Source organism: Wyeomyia smithii, chromosome 2 (genome assembly GCF_029784165.1).
Source record: "Wyeomyia smithii strain HCP4-BCI-WySm-NY-G18 chromosome 2, ASM2978416v1, whole genome shotgun sequence".
Classification (NCBI taxonomy): domain Eukaryota; kingdom Metazoa; phylum Arthropoda; class Insecta; order Diptera; family Culicidae; genus Wyeomyia; species Wyeomyia smithii.
In genome coordinates, this window is record NC_073695.1 from 13,594,309 (window position 1) to 13,613,371 (window position 19,063).

The 19,063-nt window shown below is 39.9% G+C and overlaps 2 protein-coding genes across 7 annotated transcripts in view; both read left to right on the plus strand.

Annotated features, from left to right (window-relative positions):
* Window positions 1-875: 875 nt before the first annotated feature.
* LOC129725711 (N6-adenosine-methyltransferase MT-A70-like protein) lies at window positions 876-3,014 on the plus strand. Of its 2 annotated transcripts, none has more exons than XM_055681806.1 (3): window positions 876-1,236; window positions 1,282-2,770; window positions 2,837-3,014. In XM_055681806.1, the coding sequence occupies exons 1-3, from the start codon at window positions 1,029-1,031 to the stop codon at window positions 2,949-2,951; spliced, it is 1,812 nt and encodes a 603-aa protein (XP_055537781.1). In that variant the 5' UTR covers window positions 876-1,028; the 3' UTR covers window positions 2,952-3,014. The 2 variants fall into 2 exon arrangements, with proteins under 2 accessions (XP_055537781.1, XP_055537782.1); XM_055681807.1 differs by having other exon boundaries at window positions 1,291-2,770.
* A 10,870-nt stretch (window positions 3,015-13,884) lies between these two features.
* LOC129725712 (trifunctional nucleotide phosphoesterase protein YfkN) overlaps window positions 13,885-19,063 on the plus strand; it is an 82,957-nt gene continuing 77,778 nt past the window's right edge. For all 5 annotated transcript variants that reach the window (XM_055681809.1, XM_055681816.1, XM_055681814.1 and 2 more), the window contains exon 1: window positions 13,885-14,324. The gene's annotated coding sequence lies outside the window, so the exon portion shown is untranslated. The remainder of the gene's footprint in view (window positions 14,325-19,063) is intronic.

Sequence of the window (19,063 nt, forward strand, 5' to 3'; positions counted from 1 at the left end):
AGACATTTTTTCTTCCTATTTGCAAAAGTGGAACATCTCTCCCAATGCTTCTAGAGCTCAATTGATAATAACCAAACAATAATCAGGTTGTCAAGATAAATGGGTTAGGTCTGACAAGGTTAAGTACTTGGATTTAATTTACGATAAAAAACTTATTTTAAAATAGCACATTGAGAGTATGCAAGCAAAAAGCATCAGATATGCGAGATGTTTATATCCTGTCAATAACAGGAATTCTGAACTTTGATTTACAAACCAATTTTTAGACCAGCAATGCTTTATTCTGTACCGATCTGGTTAAGTTGTTGTTTAACAAGGAAGAAAACGCTTTAAAGGATTCAGATTGGAAGGATTGAAAATAATTTTGAAGCATACTTCTTGGTTTGGTACACTCGAACTGCATAGACCTACTTGAAGCATTAGAAGCTATGACAAATAAAATAATCACCAATTCCCCCAAGATCGTTGTCATCTTCAACTACCTGCTACGAAAAGCTCTCTTTATAGCCAATAAGTTAGCAATTATGTTGGTTGTAAGTTGACTTTCCTTTTTTGATAAGTCCTAATTGCGAATGCAAACAAGTCCAAACAATTAAAATTACAAATTTCTAACATTGTTGAGACGTCACCATTTGTGATTGGCCACATAAACTCATTATTCATTAATATTTATCATAAATGCTTAAGCTACTAACATTTATACATTTTCAATACGTCATTGCTTTCTCCAGCCCATTCTGAACACAACTTCACATTGAAAACTGCGGTAGAAACAACATTGGCACATTTACCTTAGACACTCGAAAATGATTTTTATTTTCCATTGTAATGGAACACCATCCGCTCACCCCTCGCGTTCAGAAATGAAGTTTGATTTTGTCTGTGTTGTCGTCGTGCGTTTGTGTAAACCTCTGAGCACAAAGTCTGTAAACAACACAACAAAAACTTTCTCCAAGTGCAAAGAATTCATTTTCCCATAAATAACTTGATAAGTGGAACTTAGGGTTTTCTAACACCTTGCATGCACAATGTCCTCCTGGGAAGAGATTCAAGCGGTGAAGGTGAAACGTAACACCCTACGGGAACGTTTGGTGAAACGTAAAAAAGAACGCCAAGATTTGCTCGGTGGCGGCAGCCCCGGGCCGAGTGTGGTTGGCTTGATTAAAACCGAATCCGGCAACTCCGGTGGTGATGACAAGAGTAAGATTTTGCTGACGGCTATCAAACTGGAACAAGGTGAGTTTTATAGGATTCCTAGCCAGATCTAATAAAAAGCTTCAGCTTTCGTAGATGCGGATTCGGAAATCGAGAAAACCTTGGTGCAAGTACTGGCAGACCGCAGCTTCATTCTGCCGACAAATTCCTCGCAGATTGGGCAACAGGTCGAGAAGCGCATTCTACGACCGACGTCCAGTGAGTCAATACTGTACTATCTACAAAAGTTAGCCAATCAGAATTTGGTCAACATGAAGGAAGTCAGCATTGGTGGCGTCGTTGGTTACGAGGTAATCTCAGCTGAGTATGGCAGCCTACAGTCCCTGTATGAAGACTTGCAACTAAATCATAATGAGCGTGATGGTAGTATTAAGCGAAAAGCGACAATCAAGGAAGAAAAAGATTGCGACTCGAAAATGGCTCGATTAACTTCTGGTTGTTTGATTAAGGAAGAGGCTGGTCTGAAGAAAACCGGCGAATCGAGTGTGCTGAGTGATACGTCGGACATTATGTCATTGCTTTCGATGCCTTCCACTAGAGAGAAGCAGAGTAAAAAGGTTGGTGAGGAGATTCTGGAACTGCTAACAAAGCCTACCGCGAAAGAGCGATCGCTGGCGGAAAAGTTTAAATCACAAGGCGGCGCTCAGGTGATGGAATTTTGTCCACATGGAACCAGAATCGAATGCTTACGATCCTTGGAGGCAGCTAACGATGCCCACCTGAAAAAGGAAGACGACGACGATGTTATCATCAGTGATGACAACAACGGTTTCGAGATTGTGGAAATCAAAAAAGAACCGGACGATAAAGATAAGTTCCAGTGTAATAAGTTACACTTCAAAAAGATTATTCAATCGCATACCGATGAATCGTTGGGAGATTGCAGTTTTTTAAATACGTGCTTCCACATGGACACATGCAAATACGTTCACTATGAGGTAGACACGTATATAGGGCAAAATACAGGGTCTAAGTTTGAAGGCGAAGGTTCGCTCTCTAAAAGGACTGCTGATCCGTGTGCAACCTTGTATCCTCCGCAGTGGATTCAGTGTGATTTGCGTTATCTCGATATGACAGTGCTGGGTAAATTTGCGGTGGTGATGGCTGACCCACCCTGGGACATACACATGGAACTACCGTACGGAACGATGTCCGACGACGAAATGCGTCAGCTGGGGGTGCCAGCTCTGCAGGATGATGGGCTTATTTTTCTATGGGTTACCGGTCGAGCGATGGAATTGGGTCGTGAGTGTTTGAAACTGTGGGGTTACGAACGAGTTGACGAACTGATTTGGGTTAAGACCAATCAACTGCAGCGAATAATTCGTACCGGTAGAACTGGTCATTGGCTGAATCACGGTAAGGAGCACTGCCTGGTTGGAATGAAGGGAAATCCACCGAACTTGAACCGTGGACTGGATTGCGACGTAATCGTGGCGGAAGTACGTGCGACGAGTCACAAACCGGACGAAATTTACGGCATCATTGAGCGGTTAAGCCCAGGAACGAGGAAGATCGAACTTTTCGGGAGACCTCATAATGTACAACCCAATTGGTATGAGAGAATTGTAAATGGCGGTAACGAAGGCGATGATAATATGTAATTGCTTTTCACTTTCAGGATAACACTTGGTAATCAACTAGACGGGATCAGGTTAGTTGACCCTGAATTGATTAGTTCCTTTCAGAAACGCTATCCGGACGGAAACTGCATGACTCCGGGAAAGAATCCGTAATGGTGATTTTTACGTTTATTTTTTTTCGACGAGCCACAAATAAAGCATCGCCTTGGTAAACAATTTATAGAAGGTTGAATTAATGGAAATTTAGAGAACACAGTCAAATTTAAATTCAATTATGTTGTTTTTGTTGAAAAAGAAAACGAGCATTGCTGAAATTAATATATAATTATATATTTCAAACGTTAAGAAACTAAACATATTTTCAAATAATTATGGCAGATTCTTGGCAACATTTTCTATAAACTTGTCTACATACCGTATTACAGAAGCTTCGATGAGCAACTCGTCTCATTTGAATTATGTACGTGGATGAATGCAAACTGTTAGTAGAAAATAAGAATGCAGCACCGCACGAGAGCGAATGTGGAACGATATAAACGTGCGCAAAACAGGCAGAACTCGGTCCTTCGAAGAAAAAGCAGTGACCAATTGCTAAGCGAGCTTCTAAAACACGGCGTAAAGCACTGCACTAGATGATTATCAGGTCTCGGAGGAATTGATAGAAAAAATCGTGTGTCCAGCCTACAAAAAAGATGACGTGCGTTTCCTACAAAGTACACTAAGGTCGCTTTTTACGCGGGGTATACGTGCCGCGTAAAAAACCGCGTAAATTCCGGAATCCACGTAAAAAAAACCGCGTAAATTCCGGATTCCGCGTAAAAAACGCGTAAATTCTGGAATCCGCGTAAAAAAAACCGTGTAAATTCCGGAATCCGCGTAAAAAAAACATCGTTAATTTTGCATTCCGAGTGAAGGTAAACCGAAATCCGGGCAAAAAAAAATACCGCGTAAATTCCGGAGTCCGCGTAAAAAAAAACGCGTAAATTCCGGAATCCGCGTAAAAAAAACCGCGTAAATTCCGGAATCCGCGTAAAAAAACCATCGTTAATTTTGCATTCCGAGTGAAGGTAAACCGAAATCCGGGCAAAAAAAATACCGCGTAAATTCTGAAGTCCGCGTAAAAAAAACCGCGTAAATTCCGGAATCCGCGTAAAAAAAACCGCGTAAATTCCGCAATCCGCGTAAAAAACCGCGTAAAAAGCGACCTTAGTGTACTCTCCTAGCTTCTATAACGCCGCCTATCTATAGCGCAGCAGAGTGATGGGCGCAGAGAGGTGTTATAAGACGAGCGGGGATAGATACGAGTGGCATAATCTTCAGGAAGTCCGACCAATTACTTGGCCTCGCCGATGACATTGACATTATGGCACGCAACTTTTAAACGTTACGCTTCGATTGAATTAAATTCGTCGCTCCACAAAGTTGACCATCTACAAAACACTCATTATACCGGTAGTCCTTTACGGTCACGAAACATTGACCTTGCTCGTGGAGGACCAACGTGCCTTGAGACTTTGAACGGAAGGTACTGCGTACGATCTACGTGGGGTGCAGATGGAAGATGGGACATGTAGACGACGAATGAACCACGATTTGTATAAGTTTCTGGGGGAACCCACTTTAGTCCATACGGCTAAAATCGGAAGGCTACGGTGGACTGGGCATGTCGTAAGGATGTCGAACAAAAGCCCATTCAAAATGGTTCTGGATAACGATCCACGCAGTCTGCAAGTGTGGCGAGAGGGGCAGCCATGGATCGAGTACAATAGTGTCGACTCTTAGATAAAGCAAAGGCCACACAGGCCTTCGTCTAATCGGTAGGTAAGATGAGATGCTTCTCACACGACAGGACAATACGCTCAATTACTACACAACAGAGCTAACTTCTTTGAATGTTATCAAATTTATGTCAGCAGTGATCACCACGGTGTACTTCTGTGTATTCTCATCAAAGTGATTCACCTTGTTTCGCTTAGCTGTGGTGTAAGCAGTATGTGGTTTATTCAGGGTGTCGAAAACCTGGAAAATCAGGGAATTTATTTTTCGATCAGGGAATATCAGGGAAAACTGAAAAATATTCAGGGAAAAATTTTTAACCGTGAGGCGATTTTCGTTTCAAACTACACTCTAGCGAAAAAACTGGTTTTTCTAGCATTAAAGGCTGATTCGGGATCACTACGGTTCGGTTTCATATCCAATTGAATACTTTTTTTACTGGGATTTCAGAGTAACGTTAATCTACGTTGGCCTTTTTTGTGCCGAATGCTGAAAAATATTAGGGAAATTAATGTTATATTTCAGGGAAAATCAGGGAATTTGATTTAGAGAACATTTTTGCCACCCTGTTTATTTTTCTGCGAGTGGCAGAAACACAGCACAAAGCAGAATGAAGAAGTTAGGTGCAAAAAATTGTTCATTCTGGGTAGGAAGGGAACGGTGAAAATTCACTCAGCTCTTTTCATATATTAAGAAAAATAACAAGCCTGGCCAAGGGGGCGGGTCAAATATAAATTGCATCGTGGAAAAAAGAATATCTTTAATAAAAAGTTGGTCATAAATAGTGTTCGGCTTGTCTTTTGGCGACACTCTCCACTGGTCTTGTTTTGCTGTATTGCATATACGCAAAGATGACTAAAACAAGATACCTGACTCATGTAGAATCCATCGGACATGATTGTCGCTGCGCGTGAGCAAAAGACGAACTAATTTATACACTGTTAATATGAGGTATACTTAACGTCAAAATCAAATAATGTCAACGCCAAGACATGACTACTGAAAGGTGAAACAATTTTTTCAGTATCCATGTGGACGACTTTACGGTGCTGCCATTCGAAAAATTATAATAACGTGTACGAATGTTTAGCTCTCAAACATGAAACTTTCCGGAGGAATCAAGAATTATCGGCGCATCATTTAAAGTTGAGCGTACCATCAGAACTTCCTGATAACCGCTATGAGCACGTTCTACAGCCATGTTTTCCACTCTTGCCGAGGTTTATAAAGCAAAAATCGGGTGCCCCGATAAACCTGACCAAATGCACAATGGTTCTGAAACCTTGGATTGCCATATATCAAACTTTAAGTTTTGGTAGAATGGGACCTGAAAATAAATATAACCCCTCAATATAAACTCCCACTCTGACAGTCAATTTCACACTTTTCATTCGTACTTTGAAGTGCAAAAAATATGGCAATAGCATTAAGTGCAAAAAATGACAATATCATCAATCTGCACGATTGATGACGGACTATGCATGATAAATCGGTTTTGCTCATAGTGACAATTTTATGAGAATTTAAGCCATCAGATGGCAGCACTAACCGTCGGAAATCGGTCGTGTTCAAAATGTACGAAAAATATGGAAGTTAGGTATCTTGTTTCAGTTATCTTTGATATACGTTATCGAAAAACCAATAATGTTAACAAAACGGCTTGAAAATTTTTATTACTCTCCAGTTTTACAACATTCCAAAAGGGAGGTGTTGACATAAAACAGAAACGAATTTTTTACCAGCCTTATTAAAAATTCAATTTTTTAAATAACAGGGTCATTTTTTGTAATTCTAATCATAACATCATGTGCAATGCATAGCGCTCTCAGGGTTTGACCAATCGGTTTCCGATCTTCTACAAAGCTTCTTAGTATAGTTAGGGCACAGAGAACAGACTAACAGGCGACGAACAAACGGTCTGAAAAAAGTGTGTAAAATTTTGCATGTGTGCCATGAATTATCCTCCAAATAATACCCTTCGTTATGCTAAATGGTAATGTATAGTGTGATGTCGCTACCGTCGCTAAACAGACTGTATTTCCATCAGTGTATGTGCTTTTCACTCCCGTTGGTACTGACGTTAAAATGTATCTCGCCAAACATGTGAAAAGGGCCCATGTGCCATATGTAAACAAGCCAAATTTTCTCGTTTTGTTTTATCAATACAAGCGAAATCTGCTCTTACCAATAAGATTTATTGATAAAAGAATTTACCCTTAACCAAACAACCTTATTTGTATGAGTAGATTAAGCTTGTATTCATTGAAAAACGTGAAATTATGGCTTGTTTACATATGGCACATGGGCCCTTTTCACATGCTTAGCGAGATATTGGCTATAGAGTTCTCCAAGCGAAAACACACGAACACTACGACACGGCCCGCTTTACACTGTATATTGAAATTTGTAAGAGTGTGAATCAAACTCGGTAGTTTGTTATGCTCTCTTTTAGAACACAGTCCTCACAGGTGACAAAAACTTCTTACAGCTAACAAAAAATAAATCGAAAACATCGCACTGTAATTTACCATGCCGTTCGCTCTACGGCGACGGTAGCGACATCACATCATAGTTTACCACTCAGCATGACGGGGGGTGTAATTCGGAGAGCATATTTTTGCGTGCGCAATCTGTTTTACACACTTTTTATCGTTTGATTGTTAGTCTGTTCTCTGTGGTTAGGGCTTCATTTTCTGATCTAAAACTTTGTCGAAAACTGCAGAGCTCTGAACGTCTATTACAATCTTTATTACACTGAGAACTTTGCTTAAGACTGCAAATGGGTTGGATAGAGTATCAGAGGACTGGACCGTGTATTCCATGCAATAAATACATAGCAATTGTATTTCTACACTAGCTGACCCGGCAAACTACGTCCCGCCTATTTTAGTGTTTAATTTAATAATTTTAAACATTTAAAATTCTTTGATTCCTTGCGATTGAATCATATCGTTTAAAAATAATTGGTTTTATCGGAATAACCACATCCTCGACATTTGGCTTTTGTACATGACCTCTATTCCGGATATGTATTGGGTGTATTTCAGTTATTTTCGTTGTTTTAAAGAAAATGAAAGTGGTCATCTTCTAATTCAAAATGGTGTCCAGGGTCAATGCTTGGCTACTCTACATCATTTCGATTACGGACATGTCCATATGTAGTAGTATTCGGTTATTTGCGGTTGTTTCCCAGAAGTTGCCATTTTTCAATTCAAACTGGTGTCTAAGGTCTATTTATAGCTCGTTGCATCATTCTGGTTTCGGTGATACTCATATTGGGTGGTATTTGATCACTTTGGGCTTTTTTTAAGGAACCGTAAGTCGCCATCTTGGATTTAAAAATGGCATTTGGAGACAATTTCTGACCCGTGAGCGTCATTCTGGTTTAAGAAACACCCATATTGGGTGTTATTTGGTCATTTTCGGCTGTTTTCCAGAAACCGGATGTAACCATCTTCGATTTCAAAATGGTGTCTGTGGTCGATTCTAGCTCCTGTGTATCATTCTGGTTCCGAAGATACTCATGTTTTATGGAAATCGGCCATTTTTGGCTGTTTTCTAGAAACCGGAAGTTGCCATCTTACAATTCATAACGGTGTCTGTGGTCAGTTCTCGTTCCAGAGATACTCATATTGGGTGGTATTTGGTCACTTTAGGCTGTTTTACAGACACCGGAAGTCGCCATCTTACAATTCAAAATGTTGTCTGAGGTAGATTTGTGGCTTCAGTGCATCATAACAATTCCGGAAATACTCATGTTGGGTGGTATTTGGTCATTTGCCGCTGTTTTTCAGAAACCAGAAGTCGCCATTTTGGATTGCAAAATGGTATGTATTTGGAGTCATGCCAGAAGAAGGAAGGATGTCGAACCATTATGGACATGTTTGTTACACCTAAAAACATTCACCTAAAAACATTTGTTGTATTTGCTTGATTGGTTCTCGAGTGCGAAATTTGTGTTTCATTTCCATGGGACCCCTCCCTTATAGAAGAGGGAGGGATATCAAACCATTATGGGTATATTTGTTACCCCTAAAAACATTCACCTGCTAATTTTGGTTCCATTTAGTTGGTTAGTTCTCGAGATGTGCAGACATTTTTGTTCCATTTGTTTGGAACCCCTCCCTCACATAAGAGGGAGGGGCGTCGAACCATTCTGGACAAATTTGTTACCTCTGAAAACATTTACATGTCGAATTTGAATCTATTTGGTTGATTGGCTCTCGAGCTGTGCGAAATTTGTGTTTCATTTGTATGGGACCCCTCCCTTATAAAAGAGGGAGGGGTGCCAAACCATTATAGATATATTTGTTACCCCTAGAAATATCCACCCGCCAAATTTGGTTCCATTTACTTGGTTAGTTCTTGAGATATGCAGAAATTTGTGTTTCATTCGTATGGAACCCCTCCCTTCCAGAAAAGGGAAGGGTGTCGAACCAATATGGACAGATTTGTCACTCCTGAAAACATCCACATGCCAAATTTGGTTTCATTTGCTTGGTTAGTTTTCGAGATGTGCATGAATTTGTGTTTCATTTTTATGGGACCCCTCCCTTCCAGAAGAGGGAGGGGTCTCAAACTATCTTAGTCACCTTTCTCGGCCCCTAAAACCCCTACATACAAAATTTCACGCCAATCGGTTAAGTGGTTTCCAAGCCTATATGAATCAGACAGACAGACAGACAGACAGACAGACAGAGCTGCATTTTTATATGTTTAGATGAAACCTATGGTTATATTCAAACTGAAATATCACAAAAACCACATCTTTCAAAATTTCAGAAAATAAAGATTTTTCGATGAACAATTTTTAGAAAAAAATTTGTGTAATATTTTCACTTAAGTTCTTCAAAAACTTCTGTGCTCGGAAGAAAACGACGTAATTATTCAATTTCTATCGAGAAAAAATTTGTAAGAAATTAATTCGAATGAACTCCTAAAATTATCACAATAAAACGTGAATTTCAGACAAATTTCATAAAAACTCGTAGATCTCAGAAATTTAAAGAGTTAGAAATTTGGTATGTTCTGTGGAGTTTCATATAATTTAAAAATCTACAACTTTGTCGAAAACCGCAAAGCTCTAGCGTGTAAGGGGAAGAAGTTGGCATCGCAACGCCACCTTCGTGGCTAAATTCCGAACTAATTCAAACATCCAAAATGAAGCCCTAACTATACCAAGAACTTTGTAGAATATCGGAAACCGATTGGTCAAACCCTGAGAGCGCTAATAATTTCGTACCGTGTGCAATGGATCGTTTCAGCGTACGTACGAATGGACTTGAACTTTTGACAATTAAAGCGGAGGTTCCAAACCCCTGTAGAAGAGGATGGTTGTAATAAAGTTCTCATCGACGGCGCTCCGACACCAAATAAGTTTTAAGTTGTAAAGTAGGCAATGTATGTGATTTTTTCGAGTATGAGAAAAATGAACGCAGGCTGAGGGTGTGATTTAGACTTAGAAAAAATAATACCAAATAATTGCACATTTCCGACCCATTTTGACCAAACCAAAGCACCACGACCGTTACGTCTGGCAATATTCAGCCTGACTGAAAATAACTTGAATTGAGCGTTAGTTTGATCCACAAAAATAAATTTCATTATTGTATTATATTCTACACTAAAGATCATGTTCATACAAGTACCACATCTAGTACAGCGGCGGTGGCAGAGCGGAACGGGGCGTCAGTTTTGTGAACGGCAGAACCTTCAAATTCAGTCTTATCAAGACACGTCGACAAATGATAAAGCCGACGGCGTAAAGAAGAAGTTCTATAAGCTTCTGAGAAAACGTATAAAAAGTCGCCAAAATACGACATATAGATCGTCATCCGAGAACACACATGTCGGACAGGAGGAACTCTTACTCCCCGTTATTGGTAGGAAAAGCATTCTACCTCCGACGACAACATCGACCACCTACCGATCGACGGCTGGCACTTTTCAGACGTCATTCATGTGCGGTCTTTTTGGGAGTCGTCAAACGTTTTCAAATCGAGGTCAAAGAGGAAGATACGTCTGATCATACATAGTAAAATATTTTGAATAATACACGTCGCGTGAAATATCTTCTCATTTAAATTTCAGTTGCTTCTGACGTAAACCATGATTTTGTTTGAAAATTATGTGCAATATCTTTTGAAGATGCGTGGAATATTATGAAATTTTCTATTATAAGCAATGGAGGCAATTTTTTACATGAGATTCTATATAAAGTTTTTTTTTACTGTGTATCGACACTATCAGTGGAAGAAGTTGCTGCAGAAAACACTCGGAAAGTTGATGAACCAGTTGAAGAGGCATGAACAAGCGTTGAAAGCACATACTCGACGCGGTCAGTGAAACCGTGCGAGAGGTGATTGGCATGGCAGTGTAAACCACGCAGTTTGACTCTGAGTGTCTACGTAGGGAACTGTAAACCGTGTGATGCGTCAGATGCGGGAGAGATACCGGGAAGCTAAGGCTGCCGAAATAGGAGCTTTGAGGATGGGATGAGAGGATGGGCTCTCGAACTTGCTGCTTAGCATAGCCTGGGGACGTGTTGTACGAGGAGCTAGTGTGCAGAGCAGCGATGTCAGATTGGAAGACATGTCTTCAAATGGAAGACATTTACTCTGCGATGACAACATCTTTGTTTGTGAAGACAAATGGAATACATTTAAAAATAAGTGTGAAGACTTATGAAAATATTAGATATGACCGCATTTTGCAAAGGTGGTGGCCTTTTTTATTTGCTCGACAGTTCTCGAACGTCCCAACGAGCCATCCCGAGTTGGAAGACATGTGAAGACATTTTTCGTTGGTACGTGAAGACATTTGGAAGAATCATCACGAAGTCTCCCATGCTTCTAGGTTTTGCAGACGACATCGTACAGGCTGATATTGTCATGCTTATGAAATACGGTAGGTTACAGAGAGACTACGTAACGTATGCGCTAAAAAAAATGACTTTTTTCGAAGGGTGGTAAAAATAACTAAGACAGATAATTTAGTTTGATAAATTGCCCATGGAAGGCAATTATGTTAGCTTACTCGCAAAAAAAAAAATTTACGATCTTGCGTGCGGCCTTTCGGCAGTTAACCGGCCATGGTGGACGAAAACATGCGTGAAGGCATATTTTTTAAATTTTTTCTTCGTTTTATTTATCAATTCCTCCTCAGTTTTTGCGATAAAATTATTGGTGTAGATCTTGCGCTTCAGGCTTGCCCAGAAATTCTCGATGGGACGCAACTTGGGAACGTTTTGCGGGTCCGCCAGCCCTGGTACCACATCGATAATCAGTCGTTCCATCTCCTCAAACAATCGTCAGATCCGGCCAAAACACCGCGTCTTCGGCCTTATTATATTTCTTGATGAATGACGCAACTTCCGGTAGGCACTTCGTACTATAAATTTCCCCGTTCACGGCCAGTCCGGAGTGAAAGAAGAGCAGCTTTGACATATCCTTCTCGCTGATGGTCAGCCACAGCATCACTTGCTTGGGGAACTTGGTGTGTGAAAGAAACTTCACCTAAATGCTTACTTCCTTCGTGGGGGAAGTAATATACGATGTGCCCTGTCAGTCGTTACCATCCAGGGTGAGACAGGTCTCGTCGTCCATCACCACCGCCATGTCGTGATTTGCCGGAAAAATCGATTTGATCATCTTATTCAGGCGCTGCCGCTGCGTCATTGCCTGCAGCTCCGAGACTAGTGAACGGAACTGCTGCTTCCTGACATGTATGTCCATGTTGGCCAGGTACATTTTCACTGTTTGGCCGGTTGCACCGACCTCCCGGTCAAATCTACGTGCATGTATGTAGCCACTTTTCCCTCGGTCTTCCTTTTCAGCATCCTTTGGGGCTTCTTGTCGCTCAGGGTCGTCGGCCGTCCGGAAAAGGGTTTTCTTTCGATACAGTGTTCACGAACTGCCGCACGATGTCCGTTTTCGATGCGATGGGGTAACTTTCTTTGAACGCGCACGCTTCTGAACGAAGTAGCTGCACTGTTTTCGCCATCACGGTTAGAGTTCGACTGATTGAGCTGTCAAATGTCTTCTGCTGACTCATGGGTTACTATGATTGATGCTGCATGGGTAGTTGAAAAATCGGCAATTTTTGTCCATTTTTTACAGTAGACGTTATTAACAGAATACTAAAATATAATACATATCAGACGATTTCATATCCATACGTTTCCATAGGCCTAAATTCTACCCGAGAATAATGTTGTGCTCTAGCCATATTTAGTTGTCAATCCTTCGTATTATAACTATTGATTGCGAGTAACATTCTAGAAAGGCGAAAAGTTTTAAATAATGATGAGCCTAATTGATTCTTTGCTTGCAAAACTATTTATTTAATACTCATTATAACATTGCTGGTTTTGTGTAACTTTCCTAAAAATACATTTGATTTCACAAGAATCCCAAATGCACAAATGGTGTTCCGAAAAGCTATGCTATTGGTAAAGAACACAAATTCTCCATTGTTTTGGGCTGATCTATTCAAACTGACTTTACTCAGAAGTAAAAACAGTCGGTTTTGTGCAAAAGTGCTAAACTAAACAAAATTGCTTAGAACTTGAATGCTATACAGGGCTTTAATCAAAAGGCATTTTTCGAATAATGATATAAAGGTTAAATCTGTTGACAGTTTTATGAGAATGTGGTCGGCAACAGTATGAAAACTATCAGTAAAAGTTATGCTAATCCACATGAAAAGCATCGTCAGAAAAGTTCGAGGATTTTTCAGAAATAAGCAGTAAATCTTATATTTCATTTGATACCATATACACAGGGAACCATTCCCATTTATAAAACCCAAACTTATGAATTTGTTAGAAAATAATCTCCTCCTAATCATCCACTTTGTAAAATGAACAGTCCTTATTACAATTTTTTTTTTTCTTCATCTATCCTTATTACAATTGTTATCATCATAATGACGGTACTAGGGTGCATAAATTAAGATTTCGTTTCAACATCACATTTTTCTCTTAGGCTACACTAAAAGTAATACTTCCGTACGTTTCCATAGCATTTCCCTAATTCAGCTTACAAAAATTAAGCTTCAACTGCCAATCTTCATAAACCGTAGCTGTTCGACTACACAAACTTGAGTTGAAACGCGAAAATCCTTCGGAAAATGAGTTCCACCGGACTAAGCACTGCAGTTCAGAGTGTCCTTGCCTTTTTGTGGTGAGTTCCTTTCGTGCTCGAGTCGGCATGCGCCACTCATCGTGATGGTGCAGTTCAGCCCTTCGGAGAGCTTTTCGAAGGATACCTGAATGTCAATGTCGCTCCGTGCTTTTTCTCGCACTAGTCTTTCGTTGGCCGTCGCAGGAATTTGTTCATTCACCATTTTAAGGAAAACAAGTGCGTTCAATAGCAAACCGTAGGTGTGTGCTTCTTCACAGTCCATCCGGTTATTACTGTTGGAAACAAGAAAAGCAAGAAAAAAAAACAAAAAAGTGCTCCTTTTGCGCCGTGCGCTCCTTCCGGTGGGGTTACGTGGAAAGGGTTTTCCACTGTGGCACTGGGCGGAAGTGATAACGCAAAGTGTAAAAAAATAGTGTGCTGCTTTTGCAAGTGCTCCGACTACTATTAATAGGATTACCATCTCGATCGCTGCTGTGGAGAAGAAAGAACCGTACGGTGAAAATAAAGGAATAAATTTTCACATTCTCGCTCCGGCAAATCGGATCAATTGATCCAAGCTGAACACCGGATCCTGCCTGTGTGGAGATTGCCATCTGTCCAGAGCAAGGTATTTTCCTGCTGTAACTGCTTTGAGCTTCCGCTCGATGGAGGAGTGGCTTGGTGCGGATGTTGAATAAATAAAGTCTGCTCGATGATTTCTGCCTTTTTCATACCGCCTGCGGCACAAAAGGCTTAAGGAAAACACTGAAATTGTGTTTAATCTCCGGTGGTTCTTCAACTGTGAATAACTTTATTAGCTAATATTTCTTTTGATGTGTTGATCCGATGAATTGGTATTGGTACACACAAATTGAATAAATTGTAAATAATGCTATGAAACCGGAAGCGGTTCTTTTAATTATTGTTTGCGAAAAACTTTCTTGAACTTGTCTTAACGAAAAGCACAAGAATTAGTATTTTAGGGGGTGTTAATGTTATTAAAAGTCTCGTACGTTTTAAGCCAGATTTTAAGCACACCCCGGAATCAAGCTAATAAAGCAATTTTAAAGGTCAGTCCTTTTTGTATTGTTCGCGACCTTTAGTACCGCGAGTTGAGCTTCATTAAACCCCGAGGGAAAGTTCTGAAACTTTATCATCCTTTTGTTACCCTCGGTCATACCCGGTTTCGCGGAAAATGCCAGGAAACACCAACGGGTTTGTTCGCCTATTTTATTGTGCATTTAAATAAAAGTTATCAAAACGTCGTTGATAAACTGGCAGTCAGGCTCACTTCCGATGCTTATTTTTGTTGTTCTCGCAACACTGCAACCAAAAACATTGAAATCATTCCCACAATTTATGTTGTGTGAACACGCAGTTGCTCTATGTGTTTGTAAAGTCGGAAGAAAGTTCGGAAGTCGGAAGTCCGACTTCCGAACCTTAATTTAGTGCTGGCGCCACAATATACCTACTGCTCTTGAATGGCGTTATGTTTTCCGCTTGCCGAACGGAAGGAAAATCGATGATAATGGTAATTATTTTGTCAGCCGATTTCTCACCATGGTGCTGTTCCTAGCTATGCGTTTCAATTTTAATTTATCGAAGCGAGTTAGTGCTGTGGTTTTTGATATCAATTTGAATTTAAAATTTATTTTAATAACAAGTAAAAAGTCAAAAGTAATAACGAAAACTGGAAAGCTTAAAGTTCATAGAGACTACTCCTACTCTTGCTGTTTCAATTTGCCATTTTGTAAATACCATTAGGACTCTAACAAAGCAAAACCGCCTCCGTTCGGTTCACATTTCCATATCGAACCCATTTACTTTCACACTTTGCTGCCCCCGCAAACGATCAATTGGCTTCCGGTCCTTCGTTTCATTCACCCGGAATGGTTCCGACTGTGTGGGACTGTCACTTTGGTTTATTTTGGGGCGTTTGTCATAGCCCACGGCCATTCGGGTGTCAACCTCAATTGTGAATTTGCGGGAAACGTATCCGGCATGACCGGAATCAGACCGCAAAAAATTGTGATAAAATGATTGCAAATCCTCAAATCGATCGGTCATGACGACATCCGATATCTGTTTGTTTCGTCACTCAAACAGCTTCCGAGACTGAGGTAAAATATATCATATCTCATTTTACAAGACAAAATTAAGCACAACTTTAACGACGGTAGCCGATTGCAAGCGATGACGCTTACGAATGAAATTAATACACTCCAATAATCTTTTAATGTTTGAATTTATTTTAGCGGCGGTGCCTTGTAATTGATTTTTAACTTAGGTACAGTCAGGTTTTTTTTACGCGGGGGATACGTACCTCGTAAAAAAAACCGCACTAATTCAAAAATCCGCGTAAAAGAAAACCGCGTTTTTTTTTAAATCCGCGTAAAGTAGTCCAGCAAGAAGGGCTTTAGAAAAAATCCGAGACACTCTAGAACCAGTATTTAATACAGTATTTAATTGTCCTCTTCGACAGTCATTCCGGATCTTTCGGTGGGCGGAGAGTATTTTTTGGACTAAGTCTTTTACTAGATAAACACTAAAACGTTTCTGGTTCCAAACCCACGTTAATTCGGAAACTCGTGAAAATTTTTTTGAATTAGCGCGGTATCGCGTTAAAAACCGCGGTAATTCAAAAATCCGCGTAAAAAAATCTCGTAAAAAAAACCGTGTATAAAAAAACCGCGTAAAAAACTGACTGTATTTTAGAATAAATTATCAACACTCAGCAGGTTTTTTTTTCGCAATTCAGGTTTATTATTTGTTGTTTTCAAAGTACTTATCAAGAGAAAGGATATAATCTCCCAACTAACTTGACTTTTTGCCGTAAATTGGAAATAATTTTATTTGCCGTAACTTCTAAGGTTTCGGCAGTGTAATTCGAGTGTACCGAATCAAAAAGGGCCCTTTGAATTCATATAACAAAACCTTGGTGCTACATTCCGTATTGGAACTCGACTTTTTTTTTACACAGACTTCGCCGCCAACCCGATCAAATCTTGATATTTTGTTACGAACTTTTTTCATCAACTTGTGTTCTAAACTTGGTCTCGTTAATAGTTAAAATATCAAAATTCATATCAAAATTACTGCTTTTACAAGTTTTGTAAGGTTTTTGGCAGAAAAAAATCAGAATTAGTTAGAATGTACAATATTTTGTCAATTAAATAGAAAATTTTGTTATAAATATGCTTTAAAAAAACACACTTTTGAACATTCAAGTGTATGATAACAGAATTTGATATAATTCTGTACTTTTCATCAAGAATATTACAGGCTTTGTTATTTCTATCAAGTTCAGATATATTTATGTTACCCGTTTGTTAAAATCGTTTGATCGGGAACTGTTAAGTGCACTGGACAATTGCGGGGCAAGCGCTACGATCCTACTTACATTAACAGTCTCTCCTGAGCCGTGACTCGAACATACGACAACTGGCTTGTTAGGCCAGCATCGTACCTCGAGACCAGCTGAAAGATAATCGAAATCATTTTTTTGTATTTATTTTGAAATATTTGAAGCGTTCTCCTACTTCTCTACTCTTTGATTTTTTTCATCGTAAATTAATCCCAACTATTCAACCTAGCCAGACCAATTTAGAATAATTTCATCATCTTGATAACGTGATTATTATTTGGTTTCAGAGAATAAGCGGAAATTTGCTTATTGGGTGGTATTTGGTCACCTTCGGCTGTTTTCTAGAGAGCGGAAGTCGCAATCTTATAATTCAAAACGATGTCCGGGGTCAATTTTTTGCTCCTGTGCATTCTGGTTCCGAAAATTATCCGTATTGCATGGTAATTGGTAATTTTGGGTAGTTTTCCAGAAATCGGAAAACGCCGTATTAGAATTCAAAATGGGGTAAAAACAATATCGCACGCAAGCCTGGGGGGCTTATGCGGTCTCGATCAACTAGATTAGTTGAGAGAATTCGTTATCGATATTGTTTTTTGGCACATTTTGCATGTGTAGGATAAGTATCGAATCGGGAATCGAACCCAATGTCACAACCGTGTGGGAGAGCTAGCCGACCGACATCGCTAACCACAGAACCACGGGGACCAAAAATGGGGATCAAAATGGGGTCTGAGGTCGATATTTGACTTCCATGCATCGTCACAACTACGGGAATATACATGTTGTGTAGTATTTGGTCGCTTTAAGCTGGTTTCCAGAAACCAAAAGTCGCCATTTTGGAATTCAAAATTGTGATTTTGGGCTTCTGTGCATAATCATGATTATGGAAATACCCATATTGGGTGGTATTAGTAATTTTTCGCTGTTTTCCAGCCCTCCTTCCAAAGGAGAGGGGAGGGGTGTCAAACCATCATAGAACATTTTTTACCCCCAAATACCTTCCCATGTCAAATTTGGTTTTATTTGCTCAATTAGTTTTTGAGTTGTGCGGAAATTTGTGTTTTATATGTATGATACCCTCCCTTTCTGAAGAGGAAGGGGGGTCGAACCACCTTGAAAGTATTTTTTTCCTCCACATATCTTCTCATGACGAATTTGGTTCCTTTTGCTTGATTAGTTTTTGAGTTGTGTAGAAGTTTGTGTTTAACTTGTATTGGACCCCTCCCTTCCAGAAGAGGGGGGGGGGTGTCGACTACCATGAAATATTTTTGCCCCCAAAAATTTTCACATGCCAAATTTGGTACCATTTGCTTGATTAATTCTAGAGTCATGTAAAAATTTGAGTTTCATTTGTATGGAAGCCCTCCTCTCCAGAAACGGGAGGGTCGCCAAAGTACCATAGAAACATTTCTCACCCGTAGAAACTTCAACATACTAAATTTGGTTTTTAAACTTGATTAGTTTATGAGTTTTGAAGAAATTTGTGTTTCGTTTGTATAGGAGCCCTCCCTTCCAGAGCAGGGAGGGGTATTAAGCTGTCACAGGAATATTTACTGCTTCATAATACATCAACGTGCCAAGTTTGGCTTCATTTGCTCGAAGAGTTCTGAATTATTCAAAAATTAGTGTTTCATTTGTGTGGAGGCCCTCCCTTTCAGAGAAGGGAGGGGTCTCAAACTTTCATAAGTACCTACCCCGGCTCCTGAAACCCTTACATACAAATTTTCATGTCGATCGGTTTAATTGTTTCGAAGACTATATGGATCAGACAGACAGACAGAACTCCATTTTTATATGTATGGATTTAACTCTTCTTCAAATTGCAAAATTGTTCACCTAATACGATGAACTTGAGCTTGAGCATGAGCTTGACGACCGCACATTTCATAGTTGCTCCTCCGTGATCGTTTTGAGCTAGTGAAGTTGCACAAGAAACCACGTATATGGCTACTTGGGGGCCGTTCCTAAACCACGTGGTCATAAAGAGAGGGACGGGGGGGTTT

Bases quoted from the DNA above. Each gene is read 5' to 3' on its own strand.
- LOC129725711 (XM_055681806.1), top strand. From the start codon at position 1,029: ATGTCCTCCTGGGAAGAGATTCAAGCGGTGAAGGTGAAACGTAACACC. The intron at 1,237-1,281 runs GTGAGTTTTATA...AAAAAGCTTCAG, and splicing joins GGCTATCAAACTGGAACAAG to CTTTCGTAGATGCGGATTCG. The intron at 2,771-2,836 runs GTATGAGAGAAT...TTTCACTTTCAG, and splicing joins CATAATGTACAACCCAATTG to GATAACACTTGGTAATCAAC.